General features: G+C 54.7%; 8 protein-coding genes and 1 non-coding gene across 9 annotated transcripts; 6 read left to right on the forward strand and 3 right to left on the reverse strand.

The window, feature by feature from the left end:
* Positions 1-1,385: 1,385 nt before the first annotated feature.
* Positions 1,386-3,975, reverse strand: BU26DRAFT_518310 (ATP-dependent RNA helicase HAS1). Its single transcript, XM_033828779.1, has 8 exons — positions 3,421-3,975; positions 3,335-3,361; positions 2,638-3,279; positions 2,554-2,580; positions 2,175-2,504; positions 1,924-2,006; positions 1,830-1,868; positions 1,386-1,781 (listed from the first exon to the last, which is right to left on the reverse strand). The coding sequence occupies exons 1-8, from the start codon at positions 3,919-3,921 to the stop codon at positions 1,628-1,630; spliced, it is 1,803 nt and encodes a 600-aa protein (XP_033684757.1). The 5' UTR covers positions 3,922-3,975; the 3' UTR covers positions 1,386-1,627.
* Positions 3,976-4,848: 873 nt separating this feature from the next.
* On the forward strand, positions 4,849-6,328 carry BU26DRAFT_604080 (NAD(P)-binding protein). The gene is made up of 4 exons (XM_033835487.1): positions 4,849-4,981; positions 5,028-5,227; positions 5,288-5,799; positions 5,860-6,328. Exons 1-4 carry the CDS (start codon positions 4,962-4,964, stop codon positions 6,154-6,156), a joined length of 1,029 nt encoding a protein of 342 aa, XP_033684758.1. The 5' UTR covers positions 4,849-4,961; the 3' UTR covers positions 6,157-6,328.
* A 41-nt stretch (positions 6,329-6,369) lies between these two features.
* On the forward strand, positions 6,370-7,333 carry BU26DRAFT_518312 (ribonuclease III). The gene is made up of 2 exons (XM_033828780.1): positions 6,370-6,777; positions 6,834-7,333. The coding sequence occupies exons 1-2, from the start codon at positions 6,429-6,431 to the stop codon at positions 7,127-7,129; spliced, it is 645 nt and encodes a 214-aa protein (XP_033684759.1). The 5' UTR covers positions 6,370-6,428; the 3' UTR covers positions 7,130-7,333.
* A 706-nt stretch (positions 7,334-8,039) lies between these two features.
* On the forward strand, positions 8,040-10,105 carry BU26DRAFT_289177 (tannase). Its single transcript, XM_033821610.1, has one exon. The coding sequence runs from the start codon at positions 8,153-8,155 to the stop codon at positions 9,926-9,928; it is 1,776 nt and encodes a 591-aa protein (XP_033684760.1). The 5' UTR covers positions 8,040-8,152; the 3' UTR covers positions 9,929-10,105.
* A 252-nt stretch (positions 10,106-10,357) lies between these two features.
* On the reverse strand, positions 10,358-13,296 carry BU26DRAFT_482452 (neutral ceramidase precursor). The gene is made up of 2 exons (XM_033825772.1): positions 12,827-13,296; positions 10,358-12,777 (listed from the first exon to the last, which is right to left on the reverse strand). The coding sequence occupies exons 1-2, from the start codon at positions 13,057-13,059 to the stop codon at positions 10,722-10,724; spliced, it is 2,289 nt and encodes a 762-aa protein (XP_033684761.1). The 5' UTR covers positions 13,060-13,296; the 3' UTR covers positions 10,358-10,721.
* Positions 13,297-13,405: 109 nt separating this feature from the next.
* On the forward strand, positions 13,406-14,462 carry BU26DRAFT_518315 (uncharacterized protein). The gene is made up of 2 exons (XM_033828781.1): positions 13,406-13,505; positions 13,642-14,462. Exons 1-2 carry the CDS (start codon positions 13,469-13,471, stop codon positions 14,268-14,270), a joined length of 666 nt encoding a protein of 221 aa, XP_033684762.1. The 5' UTR covers positions 13,406-13,468; the 3' UTR covers positions 14,271-14,462.
* Positions 14,463-14,521: 59 nt separating this feature from the next.
* On the forward strand, positions 14,522-14,594 carry BU26DRAFT_t27. Its single transcript has one exon. It is a non-coding gene; the product is annotated as a tRNA-OTHER (tRNA).
* A 1,591-nt stretch (positions 14,595-16,185) lies between these two features.
* On the reverse strand, positions 16,186-17,956 carry BU26DRAFT_289187 (MFS general substrate transporter). The gene is made up of 3 exons (XM_033821611.1): positions 17,598-17,956; positions 16,711-17,551; positions 16,186-16,656 (listed from the first exon to the last, which is right to left on the reverse strand). Exons 1-3 carry the CDS (start codon positions 17,873-17,875, stop codon positions 16,432-16,434), a joined length of 1,344 nt encoding a protein of 447 aa, XP_033684763.1. The 5' UTR covers positions 17,876-17,956; the 3' UTR covers positions 16,186-16,431.
* Positions 17,957-18,178: 222 nt separating this feature from the next.
* BU26DRAFT_518317 (uncharacterized protein) lies at positions 18,179-19,602 on the forward strand. Its single transcript, XM_033828782.1, has one exon. The coding sequence runs from the start codon at positions 18,541-18,543 to the stop codon at positions 19,285-19,287; it is 747 nt and encodes a 248-aa protein (XP_033684764.1). The 5' UTR covers positions 18,179-18,540; the 3' UTR covers positions 19,288-19,602.
* Positions 19,603-19,797: the final 195 nt, after the last annotated feature.

The raw sequence follows: 19,797 nt of genomic DNA on the forward strand, positions 1-19,797 counted from the left end.
ATAGACCGACGTACTGGCGCCAGGAACAGGCGAGAGGCGAGAGGCAGTCCGCACTCGGTGGGCTGGCCCTGTGCAATGGCTTGCGACGGAGCTCGGTGGTGGTGATGAGGAATTGCTGCGCGGCGGGCGAAGGTGGGCTGCGGTGGAGAGAGGGCCGGGCAAGGTCGTGGGTGGGAACGAAAGACACCCCTGTCGCCTGCTTCACTAGCGCCGCCGCGGCTTATTGGTAGCAGGTAGCCCACCTTCACAACACCCTCTGCGCTCTGTCTATGGACCAAGCCGCCGTTCGCAAAAGGCTGCCGCACAATAGCCTGCTAGACGCTGAAGAAGCTGGCACCCTATTCCAGCGCTCCAAGTTTTTCCGGAGAGCTACCCTACAAGACCACGTTCCGCTACACTCCAGCCACCCTTTTCTCGAGACGTCCACGGGTGCGTCCTGCGTCCTCGCCTGTATCACGCACCCAAACAGACTCGCCTCGTGGCCCCCGTTCTCGCTATGCAGCTCCTGCATACATGCCACCGCTAGGAGACCAAACTATTGCGCCCGCGCAGGACAAGAGACCCGCCGTGCAGTTGCAGTCAGCCGCCAGCCCAGCGCCAGACCCAGCATCGTGAGAGGGTGGTGGCTGGGAACACGCACAAGTCGTTGCGCCTCACGGGGAAAAAAGGAAACCAGCGGCCCGAATCGAGACGGCTCATGGTTCACAGTATAAGTTGCTACATTTCACCCGTGGAACTTTGTCTCAACAGACCGAGTGCGGCTCCTCACCGCCATAGCGTACCCTCCCAACTGCTCTCAACGTCATACATCCCACCTTGTCCTTTTTAAGTCGCCGCGTCGCTTGTCTCGTTTCTCCGGAAACGCAGGCTGCCCGCCTGCACGGGCACATCCGCCGCCTGCAAGTCGTTTCGCCCCTCTGCGCCCTGATTCGCCAGTTTATTTTGAGACTTGCCAGCGCATCATCCACTCAACCCGCTCCGTTAACCCTGAGCGTTCGCAGCAGCCTTATTGCGCGCTGGTGGGTCGTGATGTGCATACACTGCTTGTCGAATGACAGAGACAAGGTACCAATTCTCGAAGAGGTGAGTGGGGATGCCGACAGAGCTGATGGTGAACTGGCAGTTGGCACGGGATGGAAAGGAGCGATGAGCGCTGCTAACTGGCTAGACTATTGTACATGGCACCATTTCTTCACCGGTCTTCGTGTAACCATGACATGTCTTTTCAGTGGCGAAGGCCGCCCTGGAAAGCTTACCATGTGATTGTGAGTGCACTTTTTGCCAGCTGTTCTCAGGAAAGGAGATAGTTGATCGACTTTGACCCATAGAGTAATAGACCCCACCGATCTTAATGGCAGAATGCCATAAACTTCACATTCTAATGTCTCCGTGTATGCGCGGGAGAGGCAGCTGTTTGGTTGGATTCACCAGCGCAGCCTATTTGGGACTAATTTTTGCTACACTTGGCGGAGCGCCTTGATAAGAAAGCCGTGAACTTGAATGGCAAACTCCTGACCAGATAGTATTGCTTTGGCATTCCTACTCGGCCTAGAAACCGTTTCGCTCGTGTCATACATCGTGCCTTCAGGTTTGCCTCAACTCGCGCGTTCAGCTTGAAAGCTCCTCATCATGCCCGCTTGGGCTTCATAGGCCGTTTCCCCTGCTTCGGCTGACTCCCGTATGCCCTCCTACCTTCTGTTTTCTTGTCTCTACTCAAGCTCGCACCTAGAGTAAGATCTATCCGCGGCGGAGCTCCGAAGCCAAACGACTTGGCGACTTTGCTGCTCATGGTTAAAGTTTGGCTTCCATAGACGAGCAACAATACTTACACAAGATCCAGCTTATGAACATCAAATATAGACCTCAGACTGTACACATCGTGAGCCTCGAAATGCGGGTAGTGACGCGCGTTGTTGAACCTACCTGTGGGACGCGTAGGCATGCAAATATGAGCGATAGCCCTCTTTTGCGGACTTGTTGAGATAGTAGTTCTTCCCTATCAAGGCCTGTAAAGGTGGAGGTCCAATGTCAGCAAAGTCTTTCGAAATGGAGATCGGCACCGCAACATCTCGGTCTAACATTGCCGCGTTGCCGAAATGCCAGCCGGGTAGCATCTCAGACAACGGCAGCATGCACTCTGTGAGAATACTAAGCCTGCACCAGGGAGAACATACCTCAAGCTGGCTTTGGATGTTCAGTATTTTGTTGTTGGGTAGTTCGAATTCTACCAGAGGCACCCGGGCCTCCTTCAGCAACTTCAGAAAGCCGACTTCGCTCGGGAGGAGGAAGAGCAAGCTGCGCCCTTTGCCATTCGATCCTCTCGCAGTACGGCCAACCCGGTGAATGTAATCACGCGGATCGTCCGGAGGGTCGAATTGTATCACCCAGTCGACCTCAGGTATGTCCAATCCTCGTGCCGCGACATCTGTGCATATCAACGTGCCTGCGCTAGCATTGCAGAATTCGAAAAATCTGTTAGTTCGTGCTTGCTGTTTGAGCTTGCCCTGGGTCGTGTCAGTGAATGAAGATGCGTGAGGTGGATGGAAGACCGACGTGTAACGCCATCACAGGCAAGTCGATCTAAATGTTGGTCAGCCTGGCTCAAGACGCGATGAGGCGCCGGGAGGATAAACCTACGTAGTTGAGTAGCTCAGAAAAGTAGTTCACCGCGTTGCACGAGGAGAAGAAGACAAGGATCTTCTTCTTCTGGTGCTTCTTGAGGAAAGAGAACAGAAGTCGGAACCTCGTGTCGCTGTCACAGATCACGTAGCCTTGTTCTAGCCCCTCCACTGTGGAATGCTCTTTCCTGTAGTCGACATTGATGTAGAGAGGTCCCGGCTTGAGCGATATGCGAGCGAGGTCCTCAACCTTCGTGGTCTGCGTCGCTGAGAATAGCATGGTCTGACGGTCCTTTGGCAGGATCTTGATGATGGATCTCATTTCGTCTTCGAATCCGACCTCGAGGATGCGGTCGGCTTCGTCAATGATCAAGCTCTTGAGGTTTTTGAAGACGAACCCTTCGGTGTTGTGAAGGTGATCTAAGAGGCGGCCTGGTGTTGCGATCAGCAGGTTAACGCCTTTGGCCAGCTTGTCTGCTTCCGCTCGTCGATTGGCGCCGCCTATCACGATACCGAACGTCTGGCTGTGCTTCTCAAGCAACTCTCTTGCGACTCCAAAAATCTGTAATGCAAGCTCTCGGGTGGGTGACACGACAATCACTCCAGTTCCGTTCCGTGGTTTGAACTTCATTGCGGAAAGCATTTCGATCGCAGGTATGAGCTACACTCGTTAGTTCTCTACTCACGCAAGAGAATGAGGAGCCTTGGAGACTTACAAATGCCAAGGTCTTCCCTGAGCCGGTCTGTACAAAGTCTGTTGTCAGCAGCAAGCCACTACGAAACCATAAGCGAGTATGCGTACTTTTGCGGCACCCAGCACATCCTTTCCTGCCATTAGAGGTGGTATTGCGCGCCTCTGAATCTCCGTCATGCTCTCGAAACCCATCGCCTGTATAGCCTGCATCGTTCTATCTCCGAGCTTCAGATCCGTGAAATTGACGGGGTCGTCGACGGTGGGTATTGAGGTGCCGGACGTCAAGTCGGCTGGAGGCAGATCATCGTTCCGCTCGTCGTCTGCTCCGTTCTGTTCGCCATCCGCCTCGTCATCTGCCTCAACTTGGGCCACCTTTGCGTCCGCGGCAATTTTCTTCAGCTCCAAATTGAGCCCCTCTTCATTCTCCTCATCTTGAGTGTCGCTAGCAATATTCGCAACATCCTCTACCTCAGGTTCTGGTGTGTGCGCTTTCTTAGACTTCTTGCGGGGCTTTTCATCGGCGGTGCCATTGCTGGCGGGTGGAGCAGGGGCGGCAAGAGCGGATTTCTTGTGCTTTCTTTTACGTTTCTTGGACTCGATTTCGGCCATTGTGGGAGTTGTGGAAGTCATGGCGTGCAGTCTGTCGTTGTGCGGTTCGCAAAGTTCGAGCGCTTGTGGAAAAAAATGTTGCGGCGGAAGATCGCCATGATACGCTAGTCCCAGGTAGGGTTAAGTGCTTTTGCGGGGCTTGGCGCTCCCGAGGTCTCCACACGAACAGAGAACATGCATCGCTTCCCACGTCCGCTTCAACACGCCCGAGTCAACGTTCCGCTTTACTATAGACTATCAATCTATAATCTTCCGGGGCATGTCAGTTCTTGAGTCGTCTACCGATCGATTTCATACGCCGGGCATCTCACGTCAATCATTTTCCGTGCGGTTCGATTGAGCGGACCGTTTCCCACGCTTTTCTCATTTCTGCACCTCTTCCTCTCAATGCGATTTTGAGCTCAGTGCATCACCTGCTTTTCGAACGGGCTCTCCGTCCCTCATTCGAACGTTTGGGGCTGAAGGGCCCCAGCGTGCTTTGGTGAAATTATCGAAGCGTCTGGTGGCCAATTCGAATACGCTCCTTCGATCTACCGCCGGACCATATTGAATGGTGGCGAGAGCGTATAGCCACTTGTATTACATATGCGGGGTCCACAAGCTCCACAATTGGCTTCGTACCTAGGTACCCCCAACTAGCCATTGCCTATATAGTATGGCCGCGCTACTGATTACCAATCAATGTCCAGTGCACCACAGCCCCTGCAGGGAAAACTGAGCCTTTTCGGATAATGTAAGCAGACTACCAAATTACCTTCCGCCCACACAAATACCTACACAATAAGGGCTTTTCGTAGTTTCTAGGTTAGAACTAGATAGAACTAGACTTTAAAGCTGTACAAAAAGTAGTGTTAAGGTGATTAGCCTTAAGAGCTCCACACAAACATTATCTGAAAAGGCTCAGTTTTCCCTGCAGGGGCTGTGCACCATAACCTCTATCTTCGTTATAAGATCTCTTTATTCACATCTCTTAAAAGTATCCGACTGTACACTAGAGTTCCTATTCCGATCACCGTCTCCATTCAAGCGATATAAGTACTATGACCCCGAAGGTTTTTCTGTGAGTCCCGACTTCGCTTGATGGGGGTTAATCTAATGAGGAACAGCACCGGAGGCACGGGTTACATCGGCGGCTCCGTACTTCATACCATCGTCACCGCCCATCCCGAATATGATGTGACCGTGCTTCTTCGCAAAGTCCCGGGCGCCTTCTCGTCCACTTATCCTAAGGTCAAGATCGTCCAAGGCGACTACGACAGCTTCGATGTACTTGCAGAAGAAGCTTCCAAGGCCGATATCGTTGTCCGTAGGGTCTTCCACATTACATTGCTCCCTCAACCGGGTCCACTTGATTGATCACAAGCAGACAACGGTAATTCCGACCACGAGCCGTCCCTGAGCGCTATCATAACCGGCCTCCTCAAGCGCTCTTCTCCGGGCTTCCTGCTTCACCTGTCGGGTACTGGCATTGTCTCCGACTGGGCGGATCCCACCTATCTCGGAAAGCTCAATCCAAAGATCTGGTCCGATATCGACGATCTCGGCGAGATCAGCTCTCTGCCTGAACATGCACTCCACCGCAACACGGAGAAAATGCTCAATGCGACTATAGCCGACCACAGCGATAAGGTGAACATCGCCATCATGTGCCCACCGGATATCTATGGCAGGGGCAGGGGCAGGGGCCTTGCGAAGACTTGGAGTGCTTTCGTGCCTTTCTTTGTGAAGGAGAGCATGGGGCTGGGCGGCAAGGTGTTCTATTATGGCGAAGGCATGAACACCAGAAGCTGGGTACACATTGACGATCTCATGATTGTGTATCTCAAGGTCGTAGAAGCTGCCGCCGCCGGTGGTGGCGGTTTTGGTTGGGGGAAAGAAGTAAGCGTCTCGTCTCGTCTTCTTGTTTTTCCTGTTTCTGTAAATCGCTTACCCGCCCAGGGCTACTACTTCGCCGGCACACAAGAAGTCTCCCACATCGAAGTTGCCAAAGCCTCCGGCAAGATTCTCAAGAAGCACGGGGTGATCAAGGATGAGGAACCGGTTCAAGTCTCGACCGAGCAGCTCGATGCTATGATGAAATTACCGCGGTTTCCGAAGCTGGCTCGGTATATGTTTGCGTCGAACTCGCGCACGCGGCCGCATAGAGCGGAGAAATTGTTCGGCTACAAAGGCACTGCGCCGACGCTGTTGGAATCTTTGGAAGAGGATATTATGCAGGCTGTGAAAAGCTTGTAGACTGGTCGTGGACCTGTGACTGCAATGCACAGCACGTCCTTAGCCGCCGAACTAGAATTTTGTCGCTCCTTCCAGAACAGTCTCGGATGGTGACACGGTCCGGTCACGCGTACCGTTTTCTTTGCCCAAGGGAATGGCTGTGGAAATGGTTGGCTCCTATTCGTTAAGGCTGGTGCGGCACGGTTTCGTGCTGCCTCAACATCGAAGGCACCAGCCACATTCTCGCCAGATGCAGTACCATCGATCCGCAGTGAATGCAGCTCTGGTATATTATGCCCATTAACTATTCTCTTAAAGTAACCCAAATAGGACGCGCATCCGACACTGCATCAACTGCGCGATCAACTTCGAAACCCACGCCCACCGCAGTCATGGCTCACTACTGCTCCATGGACGCTCGCGTCGAACTCGCTGAATCCATCCTAGATTATACATTCGTTGACAAGACGCTATGCCTTGAAGCTCTGATGATGGCAGGCGGTCCTTGTGGCACCAAAGCAATGGCGACATACAATGGCCAACTATACCCTGTCGATAAGAACACACGCTTAGCGGTTGTTGGAGATCGCTTGCTCGATACCGTACTCAGCGAGATGTGGTTCGCGACAGGACGTATCAAAGGCATGCTCCACTCACGCCAACCATCCAACAGCTCAGCCTACTAACTGGCACCGCAGACGACGAGACAAAGATCCGGCTCGCGCTAACCAGCAACGACGCACTGGCAGTCCGTGCAGAGAGCCTCGGCCTTGACAAGTGCATCCGGGTGAACGATGGCCAGGCCAAGATTTCGCCGTACATGAACGCCACGACGTTGGAAGCGTTGGTTGGCGCCGTGCATTTGGATGTCGGAGGTGGAGGAGCGGGATTTGAGGCTGTGCGCAAGGTCATGACGAGATTAGGATTTCTTGAGCATACACTGCTGAAGGCGAAAAGAGAGGTGATGGGGCATAGTGGGTTTATGGCGCCGTGAAGTGCGGTTTGAAACCGGATGTGACTGAAAGGACGAGGGAGACTTTAGAGTTAGGTGATGGCATAATAGATGAAAGGATGGATATGCGGTCGGTAGGATGGAAAACAGACCAAAAATGAAGAAACATGGTGGCAAAGTAGCGAAGAGCCTTGTTCTGAGCCCTTTTTGGAGGTTCTTGACCTTGCTGGTGGCTTCAACTCATTATCAAGCGACCGAACAGGCTTTTCGTCCTGGATCAAAACCCCCAGGATGCGGTGGTTGTCCTTGAAACTCAGGCGTCATTCATGCAACTTCCCATAAACCAAGCCAACGTTCAAGTATTTATGGTTCTAGGCTTGACTAGGACGGCCCGACTAATCACCGAAGGTCACGATGTTTTGCCGACGACGCGTCCCTCATGCGCATCGTCATCAACCACAACTCTATCATGACGCGGCGTATCCTTTCATTTCATCGCTCACCACCATCGTACAACGCGCCACACAAGGAGACCAAAGGAACATATCCGGATGGGCGTGTGCCCGTGGGGATCTTTGCTGCTAGGATGCTGCAGTCTGCAAAATTTGATCGACGACCAAAATTCGGTCGACACGGCCCACTAGACGACAGAACTCATAAACAAGGGCCCTACGATATACCATCGACTACTTACATGCTAATTTTATTCTCTAGCTCCTTGCTCCGGCGAGCTACTGGCGCGCTGGATGCTTGCATTTCATCTTTCGGGTTGTTCCGAAGGTGCTACGCTGGTAGGAGAACGTGCTGCGGCCACAGCATTACGTTGTTCATGATGTGAACTGCGCAGTCCAAGTATATCGGCTCTTCATCTAGCCTCCGACGACTTCCAAATTAACATGCCATCACGGCGATTGGCGGGCTTTGTACGAACATGAGGATATACATAAGGTAGGTCTCTGAAGTGTCTCACGATCATCTACCCAATAAACATTCATCCAATACATTCGTTTCGTCGCACGTTTCCCTCGCTTCGACTCATTATAATCGTTTTCTCCTTTATCGACTATGCGTCGCTCCTCTCCCGCAGCTATTGCTGCTTTGGCGGCAACGGCAAGGGCCGCCAATTCCTCTCTCGCAGATCTATGCACAGTTTCCAACGTGCAGGCGGCCCTACCCGCGAACGGCACACTTCTCGGCCTCGACTTGCTGCCATCTACTGTGACTGCGAGCGCGGTTTACAATGCGAGCGTTGGGGGTGGGATGGGCATGGGAACGGGCAGCAGTGCCACCTACTCGTACTGTAACGTCACCGTCAGCTATACCCACACCGGCAAAGGCGACATCATTCCCCTGAAATACGTCTTTCCGCAACCATCTGACTTCGAAAACCGCTTCTACCTGGCCGGCGGCGGCGGTTTCTCCCTCTCGAGCGACGCAAGTGGCGGTCTCGCATACGGCGCAGCGTCCGGCGCCACCTCCGCAGGCTACGATGCGTTCTCCTACAGCTACGACGAGAAAGTGCTGTATGGCAACGGCTCCATCAATTGGGATGCTACCTATGCTTTCGCATACACCGCGCTGGGCGAACTAACCAAGATCGGCAAGCCGCTCACCCAGGCTTTCTACGCCTTGTCCACCGACACAAAGATCTACACCTACTTCGAGGGATGCTCTGACGGCGGCCGCGAGGGCATGAGCCAGGTCCAGCGCTGGGGCGATGAGTACGACGGCGTCGTTGCCGGCGCACCTGCGTTCCGCTTCGCCCAGCAGCAAGTCCTTCACGTGTATCCTGCTACCATCGAGCACACCATGGACTACTACCTCCCGCCTTGTGCATTGGAAAAGATCGTCAATGCTACTATCGCCGCTTGCGATCCTCTCGACGGACGCACCGACGGCGTCATCTCCCGAACGGACCTCTGCATGCTCAACTTCAACCTGACCTCCATCATCGGCGAATCATACTACTGCGCTGCGCAGACTAGCAGTTCCCTCGGCTTTGGCTTCAGCAAGCGCCAGGCGCCAGGCAGCAGTACCAGCTCGACGCCCGCTCAAAACGGAACCGTGACCGCCGAGGACGTCGCCGTCGCCCAGGCAGTCTACGACGGCCTGCACAACTCCCAAGGCCAGCGCGCCTATCTTTCCTGGCAAATCGGCTCCGACCTCGGCGACGCAGACCCCACGTACGACAACACAACCGGCGCCTGGGCGCTCAACATCCCCTCCACAGGCGGCGAATACGTCACCAAATTCGTGCAGCTGCTCGATCTCGACAACCTGTCCGACCTAAACAATGTCACCTACGACACTCTCGTCGACTGGATGAACACGGGCATGATCCGCTACCTGGACTCCCTCCAAACCACGCTCCCAGACCTGACACCCTTCCAGTCCTCCGGCGCCAAACTGCTCCACTACCACGGCGAATCCGATCCGAGCATCCCCTCCGCGTCGTCCGTGCACTACTGGCAGTCCGTCCGCGCAATCATGTACCCCGACATGAGCGATGAGGACGCGCTGCAGGCCATGTCCGAGTGGTACCAGTTCTACCTCATCCCAGGCGCGGCGCACTGTGGCACCAACTCGCTGCAACCGGGCCCGTATCCGCAGGATAACATGGCGACGATCATTGACTGGGTGGAGAACGGCATCACGCCTAGCCGGTTGAATGCGACTGTTTCTTCTGGGACGCATGCGGGAGAGGTGCAGCAGCTGTGCCAGTGGCCGACGCGCCCGCTGTGGTCGTCGGGGAATAGCTCGGCGTTTGATTGCGTGGATGATGCGGCGAGTGTGGAGAGCTGGACGTATACGTTCGATGCGTTTAAGCTACCTGTTTACTAGGCTTGGCGAGGAGATGCTGTAACTTCATTGTATATATTTTTACGTCGGTAACGCATTGCATTTCTCATGTTGTTTCTCTGGCAAAATCTGATGCGCGTAGCGCGTATATGTATGATAGATACCATTTCTCTATTTCCCCCTTGCCCCGGTGACCCAAAACGAGAAAAATCAATTAGTCAATCAACCTCTTACCTACCTCCCACGAATCTCTCGTCTCTTCTCTCGCCTCATCCAATCCTAACATTCACTCACATTCACATCTCTCTCCTCCCCTCGTCACACGTTACGTAACGTAATCCTCTCTCCCTCCTTATTCTGTTCTCAGAGCTCCCAATCTCTCTGCATCGTCGCTATCTCTCTCAACACATACCGCACATGCCAGAAGCGTTCTCACCACTGGACTACAAACCCGAGTAGTCTCATTCCGATATATACTCTCTGCGACGAATCAAGTCTAAATACCGGGTTTTGGGATTGCAATAAGCAAGCCGTGTTGTACTGTAGAAAGGACGTTTGATGACTTAGACAGACAGACAGGCAGACAGACAGACGGATGTGGGACGTTGTGGGGTGAAAATCAGAGTAGTCTCCTCTGCGAGTAGTCACTCACCACCGTCTCCGCAGATAGATGTCCTATAACCATGATTTCAGCCAAGGCCGATCTAGAAACACAACAAAGGTCTCAACCGACATCCGAAAAACAATATTAACATTAGACTACAAAGCCCGATTCCATATCATCAATCATGTACAACACTCCATTAGTCCCAAACGCCCGCCTTCCAAACAACCCCTATGTCAGCGTAAACGCACCGCTCGTCCCATTGAACGGCGTGATAGTCCCTCCCACACTCTTCGAATCCCCATAGTACTTAATCCGATACGTTCCCGTGGCCGGGGCACTCGAATCCGATTCCCACTTCGTCCCCGTGTCCCAGCTGATGGTCACCTCGCTCGTGCCCGTGAGCCCGTTCGTGCGCTTCCACTCGTACACGAGCTCCCAATCCTGGTCGTTTTTGATCTGTGTCCAGCTGCCGTCACTGGCTTGCTGTTCGATGGCGGTAAAAGTGCCCTCCAGACGGAGGTTGTTGCGCGGATTTGCGCCGACGAAAGTCGCTTTGACGAGCGAGCCGCGGGTGTAGGATGAAGACACGTCTGTGACGACTTGGCCGAACTTCTTGCCGAGCGGAGCACCGTCGTAGACGACGCCAGTGATGAGCGAGATGCTGTTGTCGCGGTTGTCGGGGGGTGAGGGGCCGGCGGGGGACGTGCCCTGAACGTCGTCGGCGAGGAAGGGGAGGAGGGTCAATGTGGAATTGATGTATGCATTAAGCGTATTCGGCCCGTAGAGGGTCGATGCACCCTCGTAGCGCTGCACGCTGTACTCTTCTTCCGTGGCGATATAGTGCGTGTAGCTGTTCGCAGGACCACCCAGCACAACGATTGGTGGGGTGGAGGAAGAAACTAGGTTTGATGAGATAGCTTGGTTGTAGACGGCTTCTCTCCATCGACGGCCGGACATGGTGGTTGCTTCACCGGGCGAAACGACGATGATGAATTGGCCAACGCGGAGGACTTGGACGTCGACAATGTTGGGAGACCAGGCATAGGGCACCTTGGCCTCGCCGACATTTAGAAGGACAGGCTTCGGGTACTGGCACTTGATCTGCTCGGGGCCTGGAGGAGCGATCGCACTTCCGACGATGTTCCAGAAGGGATTTTCAGGTGCTCCGGGATCGTTCTGCACGAAGTCAAAAGCGCCAGGACCGTCGGAGGTGCCAGCTGCGAAGGAGTTACCCAGGGCAGCAGGACAAGTCGACACGGTGGTTCCGTTCTTCAAGGTGAAGGTGAAGTTGGAGAAGTCGACAAAGGTATGGAAAGACCGCACGCTCCCAGAGATAGCAGTAAAGCTGTCGGAGTCGTATATGCCCTTCGCGCCCGCGTACTGACGCTTTCCGATCTCGTAGCAGGATTTTGCGCCTCCGTCGTTCAATCCGAAGTAGGGCCCTCGGCCATGGCAGTCCTGGCTTTTACCGCCGCACGTACTGTCTTCGAGCTTGCACTCCTGGTTCGAGCCATCTTCGCACCACGCGCCGTTAACATTGGGCGTGGTATCCCCGACATTCGCTTGCGAAAAGCCTGCAACGAAGCCTGACGCGGCGTTGGCTGCGTCCGCATTCGCAGCGACATCTTGCTCGAAGAGATAGGCAGCCACGCCCTTGTTGTCAGCCGCAACGATGGTCTGGTTTCCGAGTAAACTGGTACCGTGGACGGCGAACCAGTTCAGGATGCCGATGTTCTTCCCGTCGCTGGCTCTTGTGAACTTGAGCAGAGTCATCGTCTTGTCCACGTTATCGCTGTACCGGGCCCTCTCGGATTCCGGGTTGGCCAGGTAGGCGTACAGGCTGCGATTGATGTTCGCGTCGGAGACCTTCGCCGCGCCGGAACTGACGGTTCCAAGGGTCAAGCCCTCGTGTGCCCTCTTGATAGACAACAGTGCTCCGTCCACGATGGCCTGGTAACTCTGCTTATCGAATCCCAAGCTCGTGATCTGCGGCAGCAGATAGTTCAACCACGCGCCCGGCCCAGAATGGCTGTGCGTCCCTGTTACGGCTACATTCTTCTGGGTGTAGATGGAGTAGTCCGAGCCCATGGCCTGCAGGCCCTCCAGGATGCCGTTTCGGATAGCCGTGTCTCCCGACTGGGTATCCAAAACCATGTATACGAAGCGCTCGCTCGTGTCGCTCGGGCTGCCTACGATGAAGGCGCGGGAGTAGAGGCGTTGGCGGAGGCCGGTGCCCACTTGCGAGGTGTTCGCATAGCCCATCAGGTTGAGCTCAACGACGGGTCTGAAGCTGCGTTAGTATCACTGCTTGAAAGGCGAGTATTGTGATCTACCCAGTGATGTCCGCCTTCCCCACGCCTATGAGGTACTGCGACGCATCCTCCGCAGCGTCCCCGGCCTGCTTCTCGCTGAAGAAGTGCGTCTGCGTGCGGTCATACTGCTGCTGGTCCAGTCTCCAGTGCCAGAAGTCGACCTGCGGGAATCCCAGATTAATCACAAGCTGGCTGATGATCAGCGAGGCGAAGAGCGCGGCGCCGAAGGCGACGGCAATATGTGAGCGTGCCATTCACGCAGCCAGAGGTCGAAGAGTTCGGAGAGCGGCGGCCACGGCCTGGGACGCATGGGGGTCGTCAATGGCTATATAGCTGGCTCCGTAGATAGCTGGGACGAGCAGGCACGCGATAGGAAGGTCGGCCTGGGTGTGACGGCAGCGGCAATCCTGGCCTGGCTGGATGAACCTGGAGGGCGGCGGCGTGTGCTGCCAACTCTCCTGTGGGACGCGGCGCTCGCGGGGCCAGTCGCGGGTGGCGCATGACGTTTCTGGCCGCGGCGGCCGCTGTGGCCCGGATCGCGCGCAGGGATGCGACGTCTAAATTGGCGGCTGACCGTGCGAGGCACGTCCAACTTCCTCACTCGCGCGCCGTCCAACGCTGCAATCTTGCAATCTCCCTCTGCTCGCCCGCGCACCCGCTGCAATGCCGCTAATCAACGAATCCTATGACGCCCTCCCTTGTACGTGTTAATCTATCCTGCGGTCTTGCGACTCCGCACTCTTGCCGGAAGCGACTCGATATCCGAGGCGCGTGCGGAGGAATTCAAGCTCTGCATGTGCTGCACTTCGTATCACCACAGGCTAACGGAGTCGCAGACGTCGACGCCCCGCCCGACGAGGCCAGCCTTGCCGCTGCGAAGGCCCTCGTTGAGAAAGACATCCAGAGCAGTGGCGTAGATGCCGCTCAGCTGCACCCCGCCCTCATTCCCGCTGCGTCGTACACGCCCAAGTTCTCCGCCGCTGTCGAGCAGGAACATGCGCGCCTGCAAGCCGATCCAAAGTCCAAATTCTCAGCTGTCGACCTGAAGCGGTACGAGGATCTCGAGGCGCCGCCGAATACAAGCCCCACCAGCGACGAGGACCGACCGGAGGTGCTCGCGCAGTGGAACGCGGCGCTGAAGAAGGCGTACACAAGCTCCGAGTACGTCAGTGCGCGGTTAATGGAGCTGGGGCTGCTGGAGAAGTTCGGCAAGAATGCATGGTTGATCGGCAATTCGCAGCTGGAAGATATACTGAAGTCAATTGAGGCGGAGCTCGCAGATGTGAGGAGGCAGCAGGAAGAGATGGAAGCGCTGCGGCGGTCGCAGCAGGAGAGCGTGAGCGGCGAGATGAAGACGCTCGAGGAGACGTGGAAGCGGGGCGTGGGACGGGTGCTGGAGACAGAGGTTGCGGCAGAGGGCTTGAAGCAGCAGATACTGGACAGGAGGCGGGCAGGCGCTGTCTGAAACGTTTTCTGAGTCCCTTCACACTGCGCGATCGCCGTGGTAGGTGGGCATAGACACGTGGCGGGGATAAAATATGATACCCAAATGCTGACTCCTTACTTATACATGGTCTAGCCACCTTGGCCCCGTCCTCAGCCATATCTACACCTCCGTCGGGGACCACATTCCCCGTACCCTCAAATTGTGACCTGCCTATTAGTGTTGGATATCTCTCCATTTATTCTCAAAAAGCAGCAAGAATCAAATAACTCGGGTATGTAGTACAGTGGTAGAACAACTCTGATTACTGCAGAGAAGCCTCAGGTTCGATTCCTGGCGTACCTCATCCATTCTTGCTTTCAATCACTATTGACAATCACTCGCTTTTTTTTTGGCTCCGACTTGCGGACGAACATAGTTGAGATTAGAACGGCCAGCCTACCACGGTCTTGGCTGCGAGCCTTTGCGACTTGTAGGGTCTACAAAATCTACACATCCAAACTAGCGAGCGATATCCGACACTTCATCACATGATTCACGTTTACGCTTGGAGTCTAGGGGCGTCAGTTCTATGTGAGTAGGCCGGTACGTTTACTCACATCAGATCGTGGAGTCAGAACTCAGTATAAAAGCTCTGCTTCAAGGCCTTCACTGCTTCCTCCTCCTCTTCTTCTTCCACAGAGAGTTCTAAGATTCAGCAAGAGTGTGCAAGTATACCAGATCCGCTTCAGAAGTCAGTGACCGATCTTACATATTCATTCTTATACCGTTATTCCTTTTCCCCATCTTCGCTACTAGAATCGCAGTTCACACGTAAAGAAAGAGCGCAGCAGCCCACAAACATCTCACCAGAATGTCGACCTCACAACAAGCCCAAGCCCAAGCCCAAGCCCAAGCCCAAGCCAAACCCGAAGCCAAAAAAGCATGCGGAGAATGCACCCACAACCCTAATCAGCACTTAAAGACATCGGTCTCCGCCGAACGCTGGGCAGAGTACTGGTAACTCCCACCATTCTCCTGCAGCTGTACGGGGTCTCATTGCTAACGTTGCGCAGTGATAAATGTCATGAATGCTGGAGGTGTTCCATACTCCGAGGTAAATGCGACTTTTGGCCGTGTCTGTACTGCCCCCCGTCAATGGGGTTACACCGTGTCAAGATGCTCGAGGAGCTCCTCAAATGCACGAGAGAAGGGTGTCCCGGTATCGACAAGGAAAAGGGGCCGATCGAGCAGAGGACTGGGAATTGGATCCTGTGGCCGGAAGATGCGGAGGCGGGGCCGATGACGCATGAGAAGTGCGAGTGTGATTGATTGCTTTCTTGACAATCTTGGGTGCTGGGTATGGGTGGCGTTGTTGGAGTTGGGGCGTATTCTTTTGTGTGGTATTGGAATTTTGGGGCTGAGTGCTGTTATAGAAGTGTGGCGTTGTTGGAGTTGGGGCGTCGTATTTTTGTATGTTTCTTGGGTATTGAGGATGGTTACCAGTATACGACCTATCTCATTTGATGAGTATGACTGGGCAGCGGTGACTCAGGTTTCCTGCTGGACTTACACAGGATCTAAAGGCCTAAAAATCGAGAGGCCCGTAGTAAGCTCGAGCTGGGTGCATGTATGCCTTGGACCTATAACGAAGTTGCATTTCCACGCACTGTCCGAATGTTCGATTTTGTATCACGCGACGAGCTTCTGATGGAGTGGTCGATAAATCCAAAGCGCGGCTCTGTGAAGCGAGGTGGGTGTATACAAAAAAGGTCCTCCCGCTTTAGCGCTCGCAGACGGAAGTCGCGCTGTGCACCGAGTATACTGAAAAAGAGACACTCCTTCTGAATCCCTCAAAAGGTGCCTTCTCTTGCATCCGGACCTCTAAGCAGCCTCCGGCTATGAACCTATGCGATTGCGGCTTCGATCTCTTGCTCGTTTCACTTTTGCTCGGCGGCTTGAAGGCCTCCAGACGGGCTGTTCATCCTGACTGCTCCGCATTTGGCCACTTTCGATTCATTGCTGAATACTGACACGGTCCCTGAAGTTGCAAATATGAACTTCTAGATCGGTTGCGATGCCGTTATAGGCCGCGAAGGATTCCAGAAAGTACAGAATGGGCTTGTCCCAGCCCTAATACGACCAAGTAGAACATCCAGGTTGCCGGCGGCAAAAATAAGAATGGATCTTGGCTCAACTGCCGTCAGTCGTCGCGCTTGGGAACTTTGGGCACCAGTGCCCAGGCAATGCCCATTGCGACGATGAGTCCAACTAGTATAGGTTGCATGATTTTGACGCCGGCTTGGCTAGCAATAACGCCAGTGAGCGCGGGAAAGAGCGCGCCACCAGCTTGAGCGAGCACGAAGACGAAACCGAGGGCTGTTGGTTGAATACGTTTTTCGAAAAGCCTAGAGCCAATAGACATGCCCTAGCATCGGATCAGCACAGAAGAGCCACTGCAGCAGAGTGTCGTAGACCTTACCGTAGCGAACAGCGGTCCATAGAAGATGCCCAGAAAGCAGATGGCGACTGCGCTACTCACTAGGTTCGGCACGAGCCAGAAGACTAGCTGGAGCGCGAGAATCATTACGCAGTACGCCATTGACATCTTTCTCTCGCCGAATCGGTGAGTCGGCTCCGCAAGCAAGACTCGTCCCAAGAAGACGCCTCCCCACAAGCCCGCGGAAACGTATCCCACATCTGGCAGGCGGCCGTTTCGGGCAGAGACCAGGTATTCGACTACCCAGCCTCCCGCTGTGATGCCGGCGCCGAGCATGAAGAAGTAGAAGAGGGAAAGCAAGTAGACGGGCGGGGATTTGAGTGTGTCAAGAATGTCTCGCCACGCGGTTCGGCTGCGGGTCTCCACTTCTGGAACGCCCTCAGAGGAATTAGGTCTCATGTGGACCTTCATGCTGTCCCGGAAACTAGCAAGGACGGCGGAAGTGTTAATGGTCCCAATCCCGACCAGAAAGAGATAAAACAAAGGCCAACGATCCTGTACTTTCGACGCAATAGCCGTAGCGACAAAGGGCGAGACGAGACAGCCCAGAGCGTACATGGCATGGATGAAGCCCAACCATCTGTGGGCCCCCTTTACAGAGGCGACGAAAGCGTTCGAGTGCGAGTCTTGGTACGCCATGCCCACGGCTTGGAGGAAGAAGGTGGCAACGTAGAGACCGAAGGGTGGGGTCCAGAAGCGTAGGCAATGGGCCACGAGCTGGAGAACAGCTCCAAGCGTCAGGATTAAGCCCAAGTCAAGGGCGTGGATAAGGTAGCTGTTAGTTGCTGCCGCGAGGATCCAGCCGAGGAAGGTGGAAGCATAGCTGTTACGAGTCAGGAAACGAAGCCAATATCATCAGAGGAACTTACATGAGGGCCACATATTCGGTGCCGACGTGATAAGTGCGCAGAATATATGGCGTCAATGCACCTAGGCTGCCGTCGTTTGTTCCTGCGAAGAAGAAAGAGAAGCCCGCCGCAAGGATTTTGAGGACGTTCTCCCCCGTCACTACGGCGGATTCGGGGCTGGTCTCGAAGACACTGGGTGCAGAAGGAGAGCGAGCTTCGCGATCAACGGGATAAAGTTCGATGTCTTCTGCTGGACCGTCATGGCGACGGGCGGTTTCTACTACGCTCGTAGTTGACATGGTTGAGGCTTAATGAAAAGTAGTAATGGAGAGAAGTAAAGAGCAACATGATATAGGCTCGAGCATGACTAGAAGTCAATCAACCCTCGCAAGCAATTCTCAATGCAGAAAAGAAGCGGGCTCTCGCATCAGTTGTGCCCAGGGTGGGAAAGCGCGGCGATATCTAGTCCTTCGTCGCTTCCCCTCCTGTTCTGATGCAGGGAGCTAGCGGCAGGACTAGCCGTGTTTCCGGCGAAACCTCGCCGCCTCCCGATTGGTCTACAAAGGCTACTGTCAGATGTGTTTCATTCACGCACCAGTGTAGTCTGTCTGCATCGTCACTTTGGATATGTCTATTTCTTCGCGAGAATAACCTTTATGCGCGATATGACTGATCAGATTATGAGCTTCGTCCGGTTCCCTCCCTAAGCGAGGCTGCGGTGTGATTGGCTAGCCTTCTCGACTCCGCCACCTTCGGGCTGCCCGGCACCAATTGCTTCGTGCTCTCATGTGAGCCTTGAGAAAGCCCCCGGGGCTGAGCCACCACAAGCAAACATCTCATGAACATGGCCTTCTCACCACTTCTCCCTCTCTCTTCCACCGCGACCGACTCCACAGTTCCCTACAAACCGCGTCGCTTCACCCGTCGACGAGTGCTGCCATCTAGGTAGCCACACTCTGACATCATGGTCCTCCTCGGTGGACTGGAATTCGTCGTCGGCGGATACCTCATCCACCGCTACCACAAGGACAAGAATGAAAAGAAGAAGCTGGAGGCAGAGGCCCAGCAGCGCCGTCACCATACCTTTCCCGGGCCGGCGCCGCAATCATGCAACCCGTATCCGCAACCGCAACAGCCCATGATGCCACAGCAGAAGTATGCCTGTTATGCTCCGCAGCCCCAACCTCAACATCGCCCGCACCCCCAGTTCCAGCCTCAGCCTCAGCACCGACCTCATACTGCTCAGCCTGTCCCTCACGCCCAAACCTTTGAAATCCCGCGCCGACCGCTACCTCATCAGCAGCCGCCGCCGCAGATCATACAGCCGCTTCAGCGAACAGACTCCTTCGCCACGATATCGAGAATGCCCATCGCGAACGGCTCTCGTCCCCACAACGCCGAACATCAGCCGCCCGGCCTACCCCCACGACCCCACGTATCGAACCTATCGATACCCCAACAACAGCCCGCGAACCACCCCTACTCAAACGCGGGCTTTTCGGTGTCAACGCCAGGCTTGGGAACCACACCAGCTACATACCCCACATACCCTACTGGCTATACTGGTCAGCAGGGCGGAAGACAGACCGTGGATGACAACTGGGAGACGTACGCGCCACAGACTGGGCTGGGACATGGGCAAGGACATTACTCGCCTTCGGAGTCGACGGCTCTCGGTGAGGATGACCCGCCACCACCATATCGGCCTTGAAACTTGGTAGAAGAGCAAGGCTTAGGCGAACATTACGCTTTGGGTGCAGGCATTCAGAGGTCTTTTTCTTCTCGCTTTCTCACTTTCTCACTATGACTGTAATGTCGAGTGTTTCTTGGGCTTTTGATGGCAACGTCCTCGGCGAAGGACTATTGATGGATACCCGATTTCCTTTACTTTCGTAGGTCATGGTCTTGGGAACTAGACTGCTATTATAACGCTGACGGTAACGGCTAGAGAGCTTAATAGTATTATTTATTGGTGGCACATTAACATGGCCCCTTTCCTTCCTTCTTCACACCACCTGCATGAACCTGCGACTTTTCCACTACTCGTTCAGTCAGGCCTAACCTGTCGGATCAACCCATGAGAGGCGGCACAGAGAGGCTCTCGCCAAGAACGCTTATCTCCGCCTCAACACCACGCCGCCCACCGCGATTTGTGATGTATGCCAAGGGCTAGACGACTATCACAACCCCCATGTTAACTGGCACGCGCAGGAAGCCAAGC

Source organism: Trematosphaeria pertusa (genome assembly GCF_010094035.1).
Source record: "Trematosphaeria pertusa strain CBS 122368 unplaced genomic scaffold BU26scaffold_6, whole genome shotgun sequence".
Classification (NCBI taxonomy): Eukaryota; Fungi; Ascomycota; class Dothideomycetes; order Pleosporales; family Trematosphaeriaceae; genus Trematosphaeria; species Trematosphaeria pertusa.